Here is an 18,704-nt window from a genome sequence, read left to right as displayed (position 1 = left end):
TTATATTATATATTTTTTGTCAAGTAGTTTAGTGGTTATAATCACATGTGATTTACTTTTTACTAAAGAAAACAATATTGTTCTGGACTGGCCAATAGCTGGCCCATATCCGCTTCTGCTCGGGTCCTACGAGGACGGCCCAATCAAATATGGCCTCCTCGTCCACGTCAGCACATGACGTGGCCTCTTCGACACTTAATCACGACATAACAAACACGTGCTCCTTGCACCCCCCTCCATGGATCAACTGCTTGCTCGGCCGTTAACCACCTGTTCAACGGACGATTGTTGGCCATCCTACTGATCAACAAGTTAGATCAAATACATCAGTTGTATATTAAAAATGTTGATAGAATGGAAATAGTGCTCTATGACTATAAAGGATAAAAGTGTAATTAAACAGATAATAAAGGAAATGAAGGGTGAGAAAGAAGAGAAGGAACTGATCTTCAAGGAATGGCTTCCATTTCATGGTTCAGCTCTCTTCACATCCGACCAACAACAGCCTCTGCCAGTGACAAAGGTCCTTCACCATTCACCTTCCTCATTTTACTAAACAATCTAAATTTTCACTCTGTTCAATCTTTCTAATGGATTTTCGTTAGCTTTTTGTTCAGGTTTATCATCTCCTATAACTGTGGAACATCATAAAACAACTAGACCACATTTACTGTAAGAAAATTATAGCTTTTACTTCTCAATTTCCATTATCTCTCATGCATCATCATCATCATGCATAATCATATATTATGCTTAATATTGTTAACATATATGTGTTTTTATTAGTTCTTCTTTGGAAGAAGGACTTACTGTGAAAAGAAGACAATTGATTCTTTACACAGCCACAGCAGCAATTGGAGCGGCGTCTACTGTCTCAAAGGCATTGGCACTCAATGGTGATTAATTGCTAGTACTTCTTTTTAATTTTTCTAAAAAAAGTGTTGCTTGTATTCAACTTTGTATTTTTTATTACTACATTGGTTAATGGTAAGTATCACAGTATTTATTTATTTTTCATTTTAAACGCATGTCTCAGATGTGTCCGAGGATTTTAGTATCTACACCGACGATGAGAACAAGTTCAAGATAGAGATTCCTCAAGGTGAAATGAATTGGAAGTTTGCAAGTAAAACTATATGTATGTTTGGTATCACGGTGAGCTACCGTGATTCTGATAAACTCACCGTGATACCAAACATGCACTATATATACCAGTGGCTTGATTTCAATTAAGTATGTACTTATTTTTTGTTTAAATGGTTTGGATCAGAGTGGCAAATAGGAACAGGAGAATCTGCAGGGTTTAAATCATTAACTGCTTTCTACCCAAAAGAGGAATCTAATTCCAATGGTATAATCATACTCTCCTTAGTCTGTGTTCTTCATCAGTAGCAAATTGTAATGTATCCATATAAAACTAATTGCTATCCGTATTTTGCTTCAGTGAGCGTCATGATCACAGGGGTAGGACCAGATTTCACTAAGATGGAATCATTTGGCAAAGTTGAAGAATTTGCTGATACTCTGGTGTCGTTTCTTGATCAGATTCAAAACTATTATTTGATGGTTTTCTGTTTTTCAGCTTCAACTAATGCTTAATTTTCCCACCTAAAATGAATATAACAGGTTAGTGGATTGGACAGAAGCTGGAAAAAACCACCTGGTGTTGCTGCCAAACTCATAGATTGTAAATCATCTAAAGGTGCATACTTTACTCTTAAATTTCATTGAAACTTGTAAGGTGCACAGGTTATAAGGTTTTTTACTGTAAGGGAAAGAAAATATGTTATAGTTACTATATATAGTTCAAATATATGCTTAATGAGACAGAGAGACTTTTCAAAAAACTGAAATTATGGGTGAATTTTGAAGTTCTAAGTGCTTAATTGTTCAGGATTTTATTTCATCGAGTATACGCTGCAAAATCCTGGTGAGAGTCGCAAACATCTATATTCAGCTATCGGGATGTTAACAAATGGTTGGTATAACAGACTGTATACAGTGACAGGACAGGTACTATTAGATATACGTACTACAGTGTCTCTGTGTGTGTGCGCGCGCGCGAGCACGTGCGCGCTGTTTCAGTATAGAGCTAAATGTTCCTTAGTAATGACTCTTATCTTGTTGTCTACATGCAGTATGGGGATGAGGAAACAGACAAATATGCTTCCAAAGTTCAGAAGGTTAACTTCTTTTCATACTAGATATATTATTCTGATATTTGATAGAGCAAAGGTTTTGATTGTTTAAGTACTGAAATTCATTCAGCTTCTACTTGAAATTTGCAGGCGGTTCGATCGTTTAAGTTCACATAAAGAAATGTTCAGTGACGAGTCAGAAATTTTTGCGTAGCTTTCTTTCATGGGCACCCTCATGATGTTTTCATGAATTTATTTATAAGCTAGAAATGTCTGTCTGAATCCTATACGTGTGATACTTGCTATGACATTTCCTTCAAAACTGATAAACCAAAGCAGTATAAATGAATGGCACAAATTGATGCAATAAATAAGATATTTTGCAGTGAATATCATATCAGTGTACCTTTGGTTAATGCATATCAATTCTCAAGTTGATGCCATTACAATGTAATGACAGCTACGTAAATAAGCAAATCAATCAAGCCATTTCCCTACAACTTTCTTCAAACCAAACATGCACTACAATAACACTATTTTGATGTCAGACTTAAATTACATAAAATTTGTTTTAAAATCTAGTGATTACAGTTTGGTGTCGGACTTAAATTACATAAAATTTGTTTTAAAATGTATAATTTCTGATTAGTGATGCAACTGTATCACTATTTTGATTTAAATAAGCTGTTTTTTGAAATTAAACAAAAACACTCTTCTGAAACAAAAGTAATAGTGCATACATAAGTTTTAAAAGTTCCTTGACATATACAGTAGTATGAGATTTGCAACTAGAAAGTTTTCCAAACCACTTTTCCTTGTTTCATTACCCTTACTTTTCCCTTGGTGTGAACAAAAGATATTTGAAACTTCAACACCATTTTCAGGCAGTAATGTGTGAGCAAGTTGACAATATAAAATAAAAGGCCTACAATTGATATGAAGATATTACTATTATAATATTGAATAAAAACTTTGGTGCCTTCGCAACCAAAGCAACGCGGTGCGGAATAGTTATTAAAAGGAAAATTGAATACACCCAGCTAAACCTAAGATCAATAGCTAACTATGACTCGTCAGTCATCAATTCCTCTTTACATGATTGCCTTCTGCGGTCGTTGGTGCAGATGTTTTACGAAATAAAAGGTTAAGCTGATCAAGGAAAAACAAACTCTTCACTTGCTCCAACTGCTGGGATTCTTTTTCCATTAGCAGGTCTAACTCTTCAAACTTGATAAGCTTGTCCTGGATAGTTTTCATCTATAGAGGCACAACATCAAATATTTAGGAAAGATTATCAAACTAATAAGTGCAAACACCATCAAACAAAAGGGTAAGTTGCTAACACATGACAGACCTGAACTTCTATAATCTCAGAAATTGATTTTGCCACATCTGATTCTTCCTTCTCGCACTGTAAATCAGCACGCAATAGAGATCCTTGGATAGAATCTGAAGCATTACCACCGTTGGATGCAACACCAACATCTGCACAAAACATAAAGCCACCATTTCTACTGAGGAAACCGAGTTCAAAATTTCATAACCATTCCAATTTTAATACTATGTACCCAATGAACATTGATCCATTCATTTCGAGATAAACCCATTACACAGATGACAGATTAAATTCATTCAAAAGCCTATAACCTTGAGTCAGGTATGTCATTCTCACCTTGTGGTAATGCATTCTTCTGAAATGGTCGATAGTTAGTTCTAGTTGACTTGTAAACATCGGTCAGAGTTGTCAGAGCAGCTTGAGCCGCAGCATGTGCAACCTCAGTCCCTGCTAAAGCAGAAAGGAAAGCAGCCTGCAATAATTTGAACGAAGAAACTGTAAAGACACAAAAGAACATTCAAAGAAATCATCAATAATTCAAAGAAAACAAGGAAAGCATCCTGCAATAATTTGAACGAACAAACTGTCAAGACACAAAAGAATTTTCAAAGAAATCATCAATAATTCAAAGAAAACAAGGATCATTATATCACACATCATGATTTTTATTGCTACATGTAATCAAGAAGTTTAATTTTCCCCCCAAACATTACAACACACAAATGTAACCGACAATAATTCAAAGAAAACAAGGATAATTTTAAGCCAAGAAAGAACCTGAGCCATGATAGGATTGCTTGCATCCGCAAGAGGTGTGAGACGCATTCTCTTACTAGATTTATCCGAGTCAACAGTTTCTGACTCAAATTCAGCATCAGCAGGAGGCTTCAACTGATGAGAACCGTCATCAGTGAGAGAAGCAGACTCAGACTGTTGATAACGCAGGAATTGATCACCAAAAGGAAGCTTAAGAAAACGAGCAACACATTCCTTCTCAGTCCTACCAACAACATGATGAGAAACCTTCTTCCAATCATCACCGAAAAACGTAATAGCTTCAAGAAGATTCAACGTTTCCTTCTCAGTCCATTCAGTTTTTGTCGCCTCACTAATCTCCACTCTCTTGAATTCTGTATTACTCATACCAATTCGATAGTTTCCGCGAACAAAACACCTCGCACACAAAGTCATATCATTCTGCACTCAAATTCACAGTTCAATTACACCGTCAAAAAATCACAACCAATCATATAATGTACTCCTTCTAGTCCTAAATATAAGAGACAATTGGGTCAACAAAAATTGTTCTATTTGATCAAAATTTGTGATTTTTTTTTCTTCTCTGTATTGCGGAATATGGTGGGATATACTCTCACCATATATATTGTTATGTGAAGAATAAAACAAATTTCTAAATCATGTCTTTTAAAAAACAAACTAATCCTAACCTAACAATTCTAAACAAATCCTAAATCATAAATCATAAATTTTAGTAAATATAAATCTAAAGTATATTTAAATCTAAATTCTTCAAAAAATATTTAGGCATATTATTCTCAACCATTTGAACCAGATACATGTATGGTTGACCAAACTATCTCTTACAATTAAAACAGGAGGTAGTATAATTTAAATAAACTATACAATTAAAGTCAAATTTTTTAATAATACGAACAATTACTATTGATTTGGCAATGTAAACAATTTTTACATGAAAAAAGAGGAAAACTAAACTAACCTTTTCAGAATACCAAAAATAACTAACCTTGTCACAGGCAAAGCAAGCAACAACACAGTTAGTTTTGCAGCCACTGCAAATTCTCCTAGCAGTTTCTTTGACCGGCGCCGGAGAAGAAGAATCAGTAGAATTCGATCCTGATTCAGGTTTTGAGTCTTTGTCATCCCATTTGAAAGGTTTACTGAGAGAAGAAGAAGGATGATAATTGATTAAACCCCAAGCTTCAAGAAAATCGAAGACTCTTCGAATTGAACCTACGTCACCTACGAGCGTTTTCCGAACATCGGTGAAGGTGATTTTTCTATTGGGATTGAATCTGAAATGTTTTACTATAGAATTTCTATAGTATTTGTAAACCCTAGGGTTTTTGGAAGAATCTGGAATGTTACGAATCTCGCATTCGTGAATGGAATCCCATGAGAACCATCTTGAGTGACTTGGGATTAGGATTAAGCTGGTGTCGGGAGATGGTTTGGGGTCTGCCAGTGGGACTTCTGGTTTCGACGGCGGTGGTGTTAGTGGTGGCTTCGCAGGAGGTGGAGGTGGAGTAGAAATTGGAGGTTGAGTTTGAATTTTAGGTGGTTCGGCGGCGGATGACGGTGGTTCGGCGGGTCTTTCTGGGGTTGATGTCGCCATTAATTTGCCACTTGTTTGTCGGCTCCAACTGATGAGAATCTATAATATTTTAGTCCTACTTTTTATTACCCCTCTAATTTTATCTTACATATTTAACAAAATTTTGAAAGTGATTTGTTCGATTTATTCTATTTATTTATGCTAATAAAATAAGGTGTTACTGGATTTATATTATTGTAATATTAGAAATATATTAGGCAATGTGCAAAAAAAATAAAATTATTAGGGTGGACGTGACCTTGATTCGAACTCGAGATCTTACAATTATATGTAATTTTAATTTCAATAAATTACCACTTCATCTAAATAAAAATATATTATATAATTTTATTATACTAATTTCGTCATGAAATATGTTAGACGATTGTCACTCATACTTTGGTCAAGTTAACATGTGCTATGTTTTCCTCCTATGTTGACGATGCTCCTAGTCGTTGATCACTAAAAACGTGAACCGTTGATGTTAACGTTACACGTCAGCACTCTTAACGGCTTAAGTTAAGAGAAAGACATTTGATATAATTTTTACAAATTCAAGGACATATTTGCTTATTTACTCTAATTTTTAGAAGTTCAAAAAATAAATTTTCCAACACAATTTCTTTTTTATTTTTTTGTAAAAAAAAAAAAAACACAATTTCTCTTTTTTAAATCTTTAAAACATGTATCATCACCCAAAGAAAAAATCATGAAGCCAAATGATTAACTATTCATGTAACCCTTGAGTAAGAAATTAAAAATAATGTAACCCTTGAGTCAATCAACATGATACCGGTAGAAATTGATAAGGGAATAAATCCTATAGTTGTTGCGGCCAATCATCATCACAAATAAAAATTGCTTTGTGATGCAACAAACGGTAATCCAAGCAACCGACTCATTTGATATCACCACACAAAGTGCGTGATTACCGTGACCAACTCCAACAATGATTAAAAAGAAATTGAATTTATTGTTGACAAAAATTGGATAAATAGAATTTAAAGACAACTTAAGGCTTTGTTTGGATGAGAAAGGAAAGTTGAAGGAAAGAAAGTGAGAGGAAAGAATGTTAAAGGATTGAATGTGAGTGGAAAGTGAATGAAAAGTGAAATGATTGTTTAGTTGTTTGGTTTGAGTGAAAGTGAATAGAAAGTGAGAGGAAAGAAAATTATAATTTTATTAAATGACATAAATGTCCTTGTATTAAAATGGATATATATATATATATATATATATATATATATATATATATATATATATATATATATATATATATATATATATATATATATATATATTGAATGTACACAAAAAGTTACAGAATATATTATAATATGTTATATTAAAATTGCAATAACATGATCACTTTTTTTCAGCTGAGTATATCATGCCAAAGACATATAGCATAGAACATTAGAAACAAATAAATTGATCTAGGCACATGGAAAAATTCTTCAAAACCGAGGGCACATTTGTAAATTTATGGGGTTGGATGTGCATTCCAAGCTTTCCGCTCAGATTTGGGGGGATGGGTTTTGAAGGTGGGTCCCGCTAAAAAACTACTTTCTTTCCTCTCTAAGATTGCAACCAAACGGTGGAAACACACATTTCAATAAACTTTCCATCCTTCCTACTTTCTATCCCTCCACTTTCCTTCAAACCAAACAATGTGTAAGAGACACACCATAAAAAAGTTGAAAATTCAATTGATTGAAGAAAATGTTGACATGTGACTAGGTACTGAATAATGGTAATATAAACACTACAACTTCAGTCTTCTCTAATGGAATATACTGATGGGTCTACCCTGCATTAACGGCAGGTTCTTCATAAAATCATAAAATTACAACCATGTCTTGTGGTAGAATCTATGACAACTACTATGCACAAAAGTCACATTCAATGTGATGGACCATCCATCGTCACGCAATTCACTAACATGGACTATCTACAAACCCGATGCTGGACAAGACTACAAAGAATCATAATTTGATTCAGACATGATTTTTCTTTTTACACAAGTTTATTCCTACATGGCTGCCAGAAACCTATTCCGGCAACCATTGGTCCAACCCTACTGCCACTCTTCCTGAGTACCAGTAGTATTAGGTATAAATACAGTAGCGTAAATATGTCCAAATGGAAGAAGCAGCCTGCACGTTCCATTTTCCTCCACCATTTGGAGTTGACTCAGACACGACTTGGTGAGCATGACTATATATGACCTGTGGTACACATCATAAAATTTGTTAAAAGCTAAATCATGTTTTCAATGTATAACAATCATTTTCATCAAGTAAATATCAATTGCCAATAGTATCTCATGATACTATCTGTACTAAAAATAAATATATGACAAATTTTAAACATGATAAACCATCTTGCAAACAAGTTGAGCACTCACAACAGTGTGTGAATGAGCCCAGTTATGCTCACTTCAATTGCTCACCGGCTCGGTTTCTCGAGCCAAATAACCGAGTTTGAGTTATGAATTATGAGCTGCCCATGTGCAACTTAACTCATTTCCACCAATATCAACAAGAGAATGCATAACATAGCAACAATACCTCTAGAATGCAAAATAAATACTTGCAAGGCTAGATTAGAAGCCCGCCACTCAAGTAGCAGTTCCACTGCTCTTAGTCCTGCTGCAAACTAAGGATATCTGCAACAGGAGTATATCCAAAACATAAGTACATGATGTACACAGAGATATGCACTGTTATATGCTCAGTGAAAAGCTCACCTTAATCATCTTCCTAACCAGTTGTTTGGTCAGGACCGCTACCTTGAACGAACTGAGGAGAAACAATAAATTGTGGTTGGCCTGGAACTGGTGTAGCAATTCCTAAAAAGGCAAATACTTATGAATCACTTAAACACAATAGATTTTAATGCCTTGTTCTATATACAATCTTACAACATTTTAAATATAAAAAAAATCAACTATTCTTTACAGATTACCTACTTTCTCGTCCCATCAGAACTTCAATTACCTATGTTTTAGTTAAAAAAAAAAAACTCAACCTCCTATCATACATTAGTATATTACCATACCGTTTCTTTTTGTATATAAGTCAGGGTTTGATGACTGAAATTGCCTACATATGCCGCATCATTCATTAATTTCATTGTCTATACCAACAACTGAATAGTGTATGCAATTTGGCATATCAATGCTTGTTCAAGACTTATATAAGTAATAAGTATTCACTAATATGTTTTCAAATGAATGTTAATCACAAGACACAGTGCTTTTGTTTCTCAAAGAATACCCACCAAAGATGTTCATAAACAAAATCCAACTCAAATATGAATTAACACTTTCAATTATATATATAAAACTAAAAAACACATACTCCATCTGGTCATTGAATTATTTCTTATAAAAAGGATCAGAGGGAGTATAAAAATAAAAAATATAATGTGAATGATTCAAATTGAAATGTGTTAAATACAAAAAAAAAAAAGGAATAGAATAGCCCAAATCATAAATCAAAATCAAAATTCTTTAGGACAAAAAGAAAGGACTGTACCACTAGGATATGGTGCTTGAATGGCAGACATAGGTGAAGTTGTTATTACATTAACATTTGATCCACCATAGGGAACTAGCTGATGAGCTGGTACAGTATAACCCTGCATTGCTGTATAACCATGGCCACCATGAATAGCTTGACCCAATTGTCCATAAGGATACATATTTGTATTCACTGCACCAGGCACACCATATATCTGAAGGTACTGTTGACCAGCATACATACTCTGTTAGACAGGACAGAAGAAGTTGAAAAGATCAGCATCTTACAAATAGCATTGACATTTAAACTAATCCAATTAAAAAACTAATTTGACCTGTGGGTAGACGTATTCAGGTCCATATGCCGTATACCTGCAAAGATAAAACAATGTTGGAAAGATCACCTCTATAACATGATTCTGATATAATATGTCCTGATGCACAACACAAATGTGATTAGGAACACCTCACATTGGAGTTTGATATTTAACAATTATTAGTTTATTATATCCAATTGACATAAGCTTTTCATATACAGTGGAGCACTAATGACAAGATCTATCAGGATTTTCACCTCCTAACTAACCAATGCTATCTACCATTAGAATGTTGCATGTTTGTGATCGTCATGGACTGACTTCCACAAAAAGAAATACTAATCATTTTTTTGTAAGGACATGTACGGATCTAGTTGACCTAATCACTGTTATAACACCATAAATGGGTTCAAAATGAGTTAAGTAACTGCTAAAATAAGCATGGATAAAAATAAAATAAAAAAGAACCAAAACACAAAAGGCAGACTAGTAGTGAAAATAAATCTTCAAATCTCCCACTTACCCATAAGGGGGATAAACCATTCCTTGTTGATAGCCATAGGGAAGTGCTTGCTGGTAGCCATAACCTCCAACGTAAGCAGCGCGGGCCGGTTGCAAACTTCCAACATAAGGGGATGCTGGTCTTACCCGTCCTATAAAAGATAAAAAAGCAAGTAAAAATTATAAACAATCTATATTTTGTGTTTAAGCACATCAATGAAAGAATAATATAGCATTGCTTGAGATAAACTCGTTTGTTTAAGCAAGACAGAGACATTGGGTTAAAGGATCAACCAGAAATAGCAAGCAAATTCATTTGAAAAGCAATCAAACAAGTAAGACAAATTAAGAGAGTACAGCCTGTTAAGAGTTACATAACTTCAGTTAAGACTCAAACCTATTATGTTACAAATGAACAAGTGTTTTTTGAGAGGAGTATAGGTTTTAATGAAACAGTAAGTAAAACATAATCTTTGCGCGAACACACAAGCACTCAGAATCTTTCTATACCCCTCCCCATGTCTTTATCATCTTCATATTTTGAGGTATGTCAATGCGAAAATCCCATGATAAAAAATAAAATAACCGCAAATGACAATGGCGATGACATGATATAAATAATAAAAGGCAGTCAATGCAAATAATCGACTAGAGAATCAAATTACATTATTCCTATTTATATAGCATTAGTTGAGTGAGGTTTGTAAATTCAAAGTAAGGAAGGTATATATATTAAAGACATAATACCATAGGTGATAGGAGGAGGTCGTGGTCGACCAAGCGAAGCCAAATTACAATTAGCTCTTCTACCGTCGATAACAGGACTTGGATCGGCACAGGCTCTCCTGGCAGCTTCAGGATCACGGAAAGTCACCTATACCCTCCAATTCCATGCAGATAAGATAGAAATCAAGTCATTCTATAGTAATAGTAATAATGGAAATGCAAGATAAATATCAGTATAAAATAAATATCCATTGGTAAAAACAAAGATGCTCACAAAACCATAGCCTTTGGATCTCCCAGTGTTCTTGTCAGCGATGACGACGGCTTCGAGAATATCTCCAAATTGTTCAAAGTAACGGCGCATAGTTTCACTTTGAGTCTCCCATGCCAATCCACCAACAAAAACCTTAGTATAAGTAGTATCTCCAAAAGGAGAATTCAACAATTGAAACCCAGAACTTGAACTTGATCCTGAACTTTGGTATGCCATTTATATATAAACAAACAATAACAAATTAACAATCACGATCACTAATTCACTATAATTATTCACTTTAACTTTTCACACGCACCCACAAAAATAAAAACAATAGGAACTAACTATGATATGAAGACACACATACACAGGAATAGTATTGAATTGAGATAATTAAGCAAAAAAATAGAAAGAAAAAACAGAAAGAGACAGAGAGTGGGTGCGTGTGGATCAGTTAGAAACAGAGGAAATAGATTAGGGTAACCTAATTAATAAAAAAGTTGAAAAGGAAAAGGAATTATTAATAAAATTGAAAAAGGGAAAGAATGAAAAACCCTAGAAATGAAATAGAGAAAGGTCGGTGGAGGAAAAGGAGTTATTGGAGTGAGAAGGTGTGTGGGGTTGAAAAAAAGGTGGTGATGATGGAAACAAACAACAGTGGAAGAGTGAAACGAAGAGAGAGAGAGAGAGAGAGAGAGAGAGAGAGAGAGAGAGAGAGAGAGAGAGAGAGAGAGAGAGAGAGAGAGAGAGAGAGAGAGAGAAGAAAAGAAAAAAGGGAAATTGGTAATCAATTATGGTTGTTGATGATGATGATGTGTGATGACAGGGTGTAGAAGAGAAGAAGAAGAAGAAGAAAGAAAGTGGAAGTTATTCATTCTAATCTTAATCTTAATAATAATTATAGTAATATATGTTATTATGAATGAATAAAATTGAAAACGAAGGGAAGAGTGTGTGATCAAAAAAGATATTGAAAACGAACAGGAACAACAAGTAACGGCGAGAAAGAGAGAGAGAGAGAGAAGGAACGGGAACGGAGAAACAAATATAAATAAATAAATTATAAATAAAAAAGAGAAATGAAAAAGTAGTAGACGCGGGTCAGGCCAGAGAGTTTCTCATTTCTTAACCGAACCGGACAGGACAGCCTGCAATGTTTGCTCACTCGGGCCCACTCACGCCCTCTTCCAGCCCTTTTCTTTTCAATTTTTATTTAAAGTTTTTATTTTTATTTTTTTTACGATTATATTATATTATAGGTGATGTTGAGTAGTGTCTCGGATATTAGTTAACGAAAATAAAAGAAGTAGGGATGATAATGAATATGACTGTGTGAGTATTACGGTTTGAAATAAAATATTCGTACTCAGATTCATACTCGTGTGGATAACAATATTTATATTCATACTCATATTTGTTAAGTATCCATATCTATAATGAAAGTGTTTATTGTACCCATTGTCGGTATTTTTGCATGTACTCATGTCACTTAGGCTACGTTTCGATTGATGGTACATAACGGAATGAAGCGGAATGGAATAAGATGGAATGGAGCGGAGCGGGATGGAATGAAGCATAAAATGTATTCCATTGTTTGGACATTTTGTATTTCATCCCATATACCCCAAATTGGAGGGGAAGAAAAATAAGAGAAAATGATGGAATGAGATGGAATCCATACCATCACATACCACTTCATTCCATTCATTTTTAAAGAATGCAAACAATGGAACTTCACTTCATACCACCACATACCACTCCATTCCATCTCATACCACCAATCCAAACAAAGCCTTAGTATATGAGTCTATAGTTTTCATTCCTAAAATGAAGCGATTTTCTACATCGAAACAAATATTATTTATACTTTTAAAAAGAAAATACACAAGTTTCAAGACTTATTTATCATATTTATTAATTAACTAATGTTTCAAGTTACTAGTTACAGTAATATTAACATTTTTCTTATAGTATTATTAACAAGATTTACCGCTTCGTGCAAAAATATCATGGATCATATTTAATATCATGAAGTACCTTAAAATGTGCCCTTATGGCACATGTTAGCTTTTTCCTTTATTTTTAGGAGGGCTAGGATGAGAAAATACTCACTTTTTAATCATCTCTCCAATATATTGAACTCACATGATTAATAAGTTTCTTCTAAGATAAATTGTTTGAAAGAATTCGAGTTCGATTCTTGGTGAAAATAATATTTTGTCAGACTTTACTTATCTCGGAGACGAAATATTGATTATTGACCCTTCACTACGAACTAGAAGGTTAATACAAAAAAAAAGTGTGTTCTTCACTTCGAAAATAGGTCCACGTAAAATTGGAAAACATATGAATTTCAACAAATTAAAGAGTGAGTGTTAGAGAGAGTATATTTAGCACTTCGCTTTATTTTTATTGGTCATTTCTAGTTTAAAAACATTGCAATGTGCAATAGTCAATGTACGAATTTGAGATTTCTCGTTTATTCATTTTAATGGTTAAAATTTTGACTACTAAACTATTTGACTTAAAAAAAAACTAAATTTTTGGAAACTTGATCATGCCGCCGCATTAAAATTCTTATGAGGACATTATCACTTAATTGAATCTTACAATACTCGACGAATTAAGATCTATTATTGCTGCAGAGGGGTAAATGATTTACGGCAAAATAACTCCTTTCTTCAAATAATAGAAAAGAGTAATAAAATTGTACATAAATCACATCTCAACCGCCAATACTGATATTATTAAGTTGAATTTTTTGTTTTTTTTGTTTTCACCACCAGTTAAATCTTGTTCGGAGGTCAGTTCCGATATTAGACAGACCAACTCAACGAGTCAGACATATTCTTATTACCCTTTATAACACACAAAATATATTAAAGGAATATAGGTGTAAAATTGTCCCGTCACGTCATCATATTTTACCCAATTTTTTCATATGACATAGAAAATATGGTTTTTTTTTATTGGATGAACTAGTAAAATTTTACACAGTCGGTGTATACATTAAACTCGTTTGTTTACTTGGGTTTTACGGATCATTGTATGCGCAGTTGAATCCGCAACTTATTTTGTTCACTCTCTCAAAACACAACAACACCACTTTTCTCAATCTTCAACTCTCTAGAAGACGAAAACGTTTGAGATTCGATTGAATAGTAATAATTATCAATGGCGAGTAGTTGGAGAAGAACTTTGGGTAACGCAAGATCGTTCGTTAACAATTCGATGGGCGGTCTCAGAGGTGGAAGCAACCTTGCTTCTTGGGTTGTCGCCGGAACCCTAGCTTATTACCTTTGGATCAAACCCGCACAAGACCTAAAACGCGAACAACAGGTTCTTATTCCTCTCTTTTCTAATTGTTTTCAATAATTTCAAACGCTGATTAATTTTAATTTTAATTTTAATTTATTGTGTTTGTGTGAATTTTTTGTAGGAAAAAGCTGCTCTTGCTACCTCTCCTGATCCTTTTCGCTACGTCGAGACTCGAAAACCTGTTGCTGATCCTCAAGTTAGTTTTCTTACAACTTTTGCTTTTTCTGTTATGGTAGATTTCATGATTTTGATTGTAATTATAATTTCAATTTCAGGTGAATGGTTTGATATATGGAAATAACAACAAAGAAAATTCAAATAGGAGACAGGATTAGCTTATAGTAGCTTGTAAGTTTTTATCCTTATTACAATTTTACATGTGGTTCTATTGAGTTAGGTTATTTTTCTATTGAGTTTAATGTTAATGGATTCTCTGTTATTTTTCTATTGAGTTTAACCAACTTGATATGTTGTGGTTGTGAAGATGTTTTCTGAAAGTAATATTATTATGTGACAAAATAGTGAAATTCCATCAGGTGTATGTGTATCCTAATTTATTTACACTGTTGGTATGTAGTTATTATTAAATTACTTTCTATATTGTTATGATGCACCGATATGTCAATACATTGACTGATATGGCTATTTTTAAAGTATATGATATGATATACCTAGGAGATATGTGTTTCGGTATGGATATAAAAGCTCGTAAAGTATAACAAATATTGCTTGGATATTTACTTTTTAGATACAGTATTGTCTATTGTCAACTGCGGATAGTGGATTGTTAAATTTCCGCTACAATAGTGTTGTTGCGGTTGTGCCACTATAGCCGCAGTTTGAGATCATTTTGTACTGGATAACGTACCAGAACAGCAATTTGGATATTTGGGAACGACACCTTACTTTAGCAATTTGGTGTATCCGGGCTTCATAAAAATTGACTTAGCAAACAGCAAAATTGTGCGATTACTAATTAGATGGACTTAGGTAGAAAACATAAGCTGTTTAATTGATATTGACACTTAGAATATTTTTTGATTTTGGGGAAAACAAGAAAGAAAATTAGGGAAGGTGGAATTGGGAGTTTCCCCTTGTTTGATGGGAGGACGGAAAATTATACCTGTAGTAGACCCTAGCACCTTTTTTGTTTTGTTGTCTAAAAATCCTATCCTCGAAGAAAGCTTGCGTCCTTGTGCACCACTGGAAGCATCAACAAATATTAATTGTTACTCCCTATCCACCTGACCAATAATTTATAGGATGAGTAGTGTTACTGTTTGTCATATTCCCAATCCGTTCTTTTGCACCAGCAACAATTAAAAATCAGAAGCATTTGAGTATTGAGTAAAATCAAGAGGCAGTGGTTTGACCGGTTAAACATTGAGCATCAGTGTTGTTAATCGTAGATGGTGGAAAATAGAGATTTGTTCAATTCTGCTAGCTACAGTGCTAATGTGCAATAGCGCCGCTATAGCTGCTACCGAACAACAAGTACTAAATAGCGTATTGCGGAACAAAATTGATTTGTTTAAATTCTGCTATGCTATAGTAATACCGCTACAACGGCGCTATGCGACAAGACTGCTGAGCTGTAACTTGATGGTCACTGGTCCCCAAACCTGGCTCCATTCTACTTGGGCCGAGTTTTGGCTTCTTTTGAATTGATGGTTTCTGTTAAAGACCTGCACTATTTCACTGTTGGCACTAGTCATTGTTGCAAGTTAAAACATCAATCTGCATAAGATGCACTCATCTTATGCAGATTGGATGCGTCCATTAAGGATATATGAAGGGATTGCATGTGTGTATGCTTCATGGCCAAAATGCTTATTTTTTTGCATTTGAGTTTCTGTAGATTGATTATTTGGGTTAAATGCTCTGATTTTAGAGGCATAAATATGTTGATTTATTGGTTCATTTGTGATGATTTTCTTCGCAGGATTCAAAATGGAAACAATCAACAATTAGGCTTATATTATATTTGGATACAGGCTCAGTTTCAACTTGCTGTTGCTGTCCCTTAGTTCATCTCTAATAAAGGTTACCATTTGTTGTATAAATGTTATTGACAACATACTCTATTAAGGATATAATAAATTAAGGTTTCTATTTTTATTTTATTTTTTATAATAAATTGAGGTTTCTATTTTACATAGTAGAAATGTTATAGTGTACGTATTTTCTTTAGTTTTGGGAATGGGTGTTGGTAACAACCTATCCTTCAGGAAACATGTTATTAATAGTTAAAGAGCCTGTCATTAATCTGTTATTACTGTAATGTTTTGGATTTTGTTCATGGCAGTTGAGTTTAGGGATGTCAACGAGACAACATTGGGGGAGTACTTTCCCACTCTCTTCTCAGTCATCCGAAATATTCACCATCCATAATCTTTATGATAAACCATACCTAAATTTTTATAATGCATCATTTCCTTTATCCCTTAGATGGACCAATTTGATTAACTTAAATAACCTGTTTTCAATCAACCGTAGATGGGTACATTGACAAAATTTCTGTACTAGAAAAGGCACTAAAATTAAAATTAACTTACCATGATTGAGAAGCCATCATTCATGTTTATCATATCATATATAGGATATTCATAAATAAATGAAAAAAAGTAAGAATAAAGAAACAGGACATGTTTCGATATATAAATTTCATGCCATCCATTTATTGAGTGATAGCAAAGGAAACTGCTGTCAATTTCACCATGCCCGAATCACCTTACCAGTACTACTTGATAAGTAAATTGTCAAATCTCCAGCACTTTCCGGTGTTGATGACGGGAGAATTTTTCCAAAAATCGAAAGAATATCAAACTTTCTAGTTAGGGTTATAGTCCTTCCCGTGGGATGATAAAGTGTGACGTGTTTCACTGCTCCATTTCCACTGAGGATGCGGATCCCTCTCCCTTGACGATGAGCGAAATTAAAGAGACATTTTGACTTGTCATCCCCATCATTGATCTCAAGCAAATGAGAGTGGAGAACATTGGATATGTCTCGAATTACTACGACAGGCATCTTTGGTTTGTTCTTGGCACCAGGTGGACGCCCTCAGGGGCGGTGGCCGACAACAGAGGATGATGCTTGACGATTGTTATTTACGGTGGTATACTGGTATCAATGCTCGGTGTTTGGAGTTGCAGTTGTGGTGTAATGGATAATGGAACTTCTTGGCTTCTCTCAGCATCATGGTTAGACATCATCTCTTTTTCACTCATCTTCAATTGTTTGTCTTGCTTTGTCTAGCCTTGCCGCCACCACCTTTTAATACCGGTGGAATGAAGAAAATTTCAACAAATTACAGTGACAGAAGAAAAAGTGTGCTCCGTTACCTTCTTTTATACTAGTATATCAACACCACCCACGAGATTCCTTCACTTACCCCCAAACTACATGTGTTACTCTACATCATTATAAATATTTTTCATCGACATCATTACATTTACTTACTCTTTTTTGACTTTGCAATTCACCCCCTACATATATTAATTACTAGGATTTCCTTAATCAATATACTATTAATTTATTGCATAAAAGGTATAAAATTGTTAACATTATGAAAAATGTTTAGTTTTTCACAATAAGTTTTTTACGTTTTCATTAAAAATTTAATATATCAATTGCTGAATTATCAACCATTAATATTTGAATAAGATACCACATGTTTATCTTACCAAAAAAAAGATACCACATGTTTATTTTAATTTAACCAATGTTGGTAGGAACATCAACATTGCTATATATAGAGGTCGGAGTTTGAACTTCAAACTTCTCACTTATTTCCTTACTTAGGGACAACAAAATCAAGTTTAACGCAACTCAATCCCTCAGTTCCCAAAAGTACCATATTTTTCTTGGTTGGTAAACCAACAAGTCTTTGCTAAAAGAAAGCAAAGTAGAATTTTAACTTAACTCGCCGTCAAGATAAACTTTTTTTACTCAGACTTTTACTTATACTTAGAGTCAGGGGTGTTTCCTATACCCAACCCTCTTGAACAATTTGAGATAATCCATTTTCTTCCTATGAAGGAAATAAGTGGCTTGTATTTCTCATTCACAAATCCCTCTTTGTTTATGTTGTGACAAAAAAAAAATTTGAGAATAATATGCCTAAATATTTTTTGAAGATTTTAGATTTTAAATGTATTTTATTTTAGATTTATATTGTATCCTCGTTTGCCACATCACACACTATCAAGTCAGCCTTCGTTTACTACATTATCA

The 18,704-nt window shown here is 34.0% G+C and overlaps 4 protein-coding genes across 5 annotated transcripts; 2 read left to right on the top strand and 2 right to left on the bottom strand.

The window, feature by feature from the left end:
- The first annotated feature begins 390 nt into the window (after positions 1 to 390).
- Positions 391 to 2,528, top strand: LOC123899248 (psbP domain-containing protein 3, chloroplastic). Its single transcript, XM_045950339.1, has 10 exons — positions 391 to 523; positions 618 to 672; positions 787 to 896; positions 1,037 to 1,102; positions 1,271 to 1,351; positions 1,445 to 1,527; positions 1,627 to 1,702; positions 1,895 to 2,013; positions 2,139 to 2,183; positions 2,289 to 2,528. Exons 1-10 carry the CDS (start codon positions 457 to 459, stop codon positions 2,313 to 2,315), a joined length of 729 nt encoding a protein of 242 aa, XP_045806295.1. The 5' UTR covers positions 391 to 456; the 3' UTR covers positions 2,316 to 2,528.
- Positions 2,529 to 2,854: 326 nt separating this feature from the next.
- LOC123899247 (SWI/SNF complex subunit SWI3B) lies at positions 2,855 to 5,940 on the bottom strand. 2 transcript variants are annotated; one of them, XM_045950338.1, is made up of 5 exons: positions 5,240 to 5,940; positions 4,252 to 4,671; positions 3,811 to 3,946; positions 3,493 to 3,623; positions 2,855 to 3,395 (listed from the first exon to the last, which is right to left on the bottom strand). In XM_045950338.1, the coding sequence occupies exons 1-5, from the start codon at positions 5,846 to 5,848 to the stop codon at positions 3,219 to 3,221; spliced, it is 1,473 nt and encodes a 490-aa protein (XP_045806294.1). In that variant the 5' UTR covers positions 5,849 to 5,940; the 3' UTR covers positions 2,855 to 3,218. The 2 variants fall into 2 exon arrangements, with proteins under 2 accessions (XP_045806294.1, XP_045806293.1); XM_045950337.1 differs by having other exon boundaries at positions 5,213 to 5,935.
- A 1,576-nt stretch (positions 5,941 to 7,516) lies between these two features.
- LOC123899246 (RNA-binding protein 24) lies at positions 7,517 to 12,317 on the bottom strand. Its single transcript, XM_045950336.1, has 8 exons — positions 11,169 to 12,317; positions 10,916 to 11,042; positions 10,191 to 10,320; positions 9,686 to 9,722; positions 9,367 to 9,595; positions 8,577 to 8,678; positions 8,398 to 8,495; positions 7,517 to 8,055 (listed from the first exon to the last, which is right to left on the bottom strand). The coding sequence occupies exons 1-6, from the start codon at positions 11,382 to 11,384 to the stop codon at positions 8,590 to 8,592; spliced, it is 828 nt and encodes a 275-aa protein (XP_045806292.1). The 5' UTR covers positions 11,385 to 12,317; the 3' UTR covers positions 7,517 to 8,055; positions 8,398 to 8,495; positions 8,577 to 8,589.
- A 1,850-nt stretch (positions 12,318 to 14,167) lies between these two features.
- On the top strand, positions 14,168 to 16,749 carry LOC123899245. Its single transcript, XM_045950334.1, has 4 exons — positions 14,168 to 14,489; positions 14,590 to 14,664; positions 14,744 to 14,816; positions 16,411 to 16,749. The coding sequence occupies exons 1-3, from the start codon at positions 14,325 to 14,327 to the stop codon at positions 14,801 to 14,803; spliced, it is 300 nt and encodes a 99-aa protein (XP_045806290.1). The 5' UTR covers positions 14,168 to 14,324; the 3' UTR covers positions 14,804 to 14,816; positions 16,411 to 16,749.
- Positions 16,750 to 18,704: the final 1,955 nt, after the last annotated feature.

The sequence above is a fragment of the Trifolium pratense genome, linkage group LG7 (genome assembly GCF_020283565.1).
Source record: "Trifolium pratense cultivar HEN17-A07 linkage group LG7, ARS_RC_1.1, whole genome shotgun sequence".
NCBI classification, from domain to species: Eukaryota; Viridiplantae; Streptophyta; class Magnoliopsida; order Fabales; family Fabaceae; genus Trifolium; species Trifolium pratense.
The sequence above is the reverse complement of the archived record's forward strand: the minus strand, read 5'-3'. Positions and strand labels throughout refer to the sequence as shown.

Coding starts and splice junctions, on each gene's coding strand:
- LOC123899248 (XM_045950339.1), top strand. CDS start 457: ATGGCTTCCATTTCATGGTTCAGCTCTCTTCACATCCGACCAACAACA. Junction 897..1,036: donor AAAGGCATTGGCACTCAATG/GTGATTAATTGC, acceptor CGCATGTCTCAG/ATGTGTCCGAGGATTTTAGT. Junction 2,184..2,288: donor ATGCTTCCAAAGTTCAGAAG/GTTAACTTCTTT, acceptor TGAAATTTGCAG/GCGGTTCGATCGTTTAAGTT.
- LOC123899247 (XM_045950337.1), bottom strand. CDS start 5,848: ATGGCGACATCAACCCCAGAAAGACCCGCCGAACCACCGTCATCCGCC. Junction 3,624..3,810: donor GAAGAATGCATTACCACAAG/GTGAGAATGACA, acceptor TGTTTTGTGCAG/ATGTTGGTGTTGCATCCAAC. Junction 3,396..3,492: donor CTGAGATTATAGAAGTTCAG/GTCTGTCATGTG, acceptor GTGCCTCTATAG/ATGAAAACTATCCAGGACAA.
- LOC123899246 (XM_045950336.1), bottom strand. CDS start 11,384: ATGGCATACCAAAGTTCAGGATCAAGTTCAAGTTCTGGGTTTCAATTG. Junction 9,723..10,190: donor ATGGTTTATCCCCCTTATGG/GTAAGTGGGAGA, acceptor TTATCTTTGCAG/GTATACGGCATATGGACCTG. Junction 8,679..9,366: donor TCAAGCACCATATCCTAGTG/GTACAGTCCTTT, acceptor TTGCCTTTTTAG/GAATTGCTACACCAGTTCCA.
- LOC123899245 (XM_045950334.1), top strand. CDS start 14,325: ATGGCGAGTAGTTGGAGAAGAACTTTGGGTAACGCAAGATCGTTCGTT. Junction 14,490..14,589: donor ACCTAAAACGCGAACAACAG/GTTCTTATTCCT, acceptor AATTTTTTGTAG/GAAAAAGCTGCTCTTGCTAC. Junction 14,665..14,743: donor AACCTGTTGCTGATCCTCAA/GTTAGTTTTCTT, acceptor TTTCAATTTCAG/GTGAATGGTTTGATATATGG.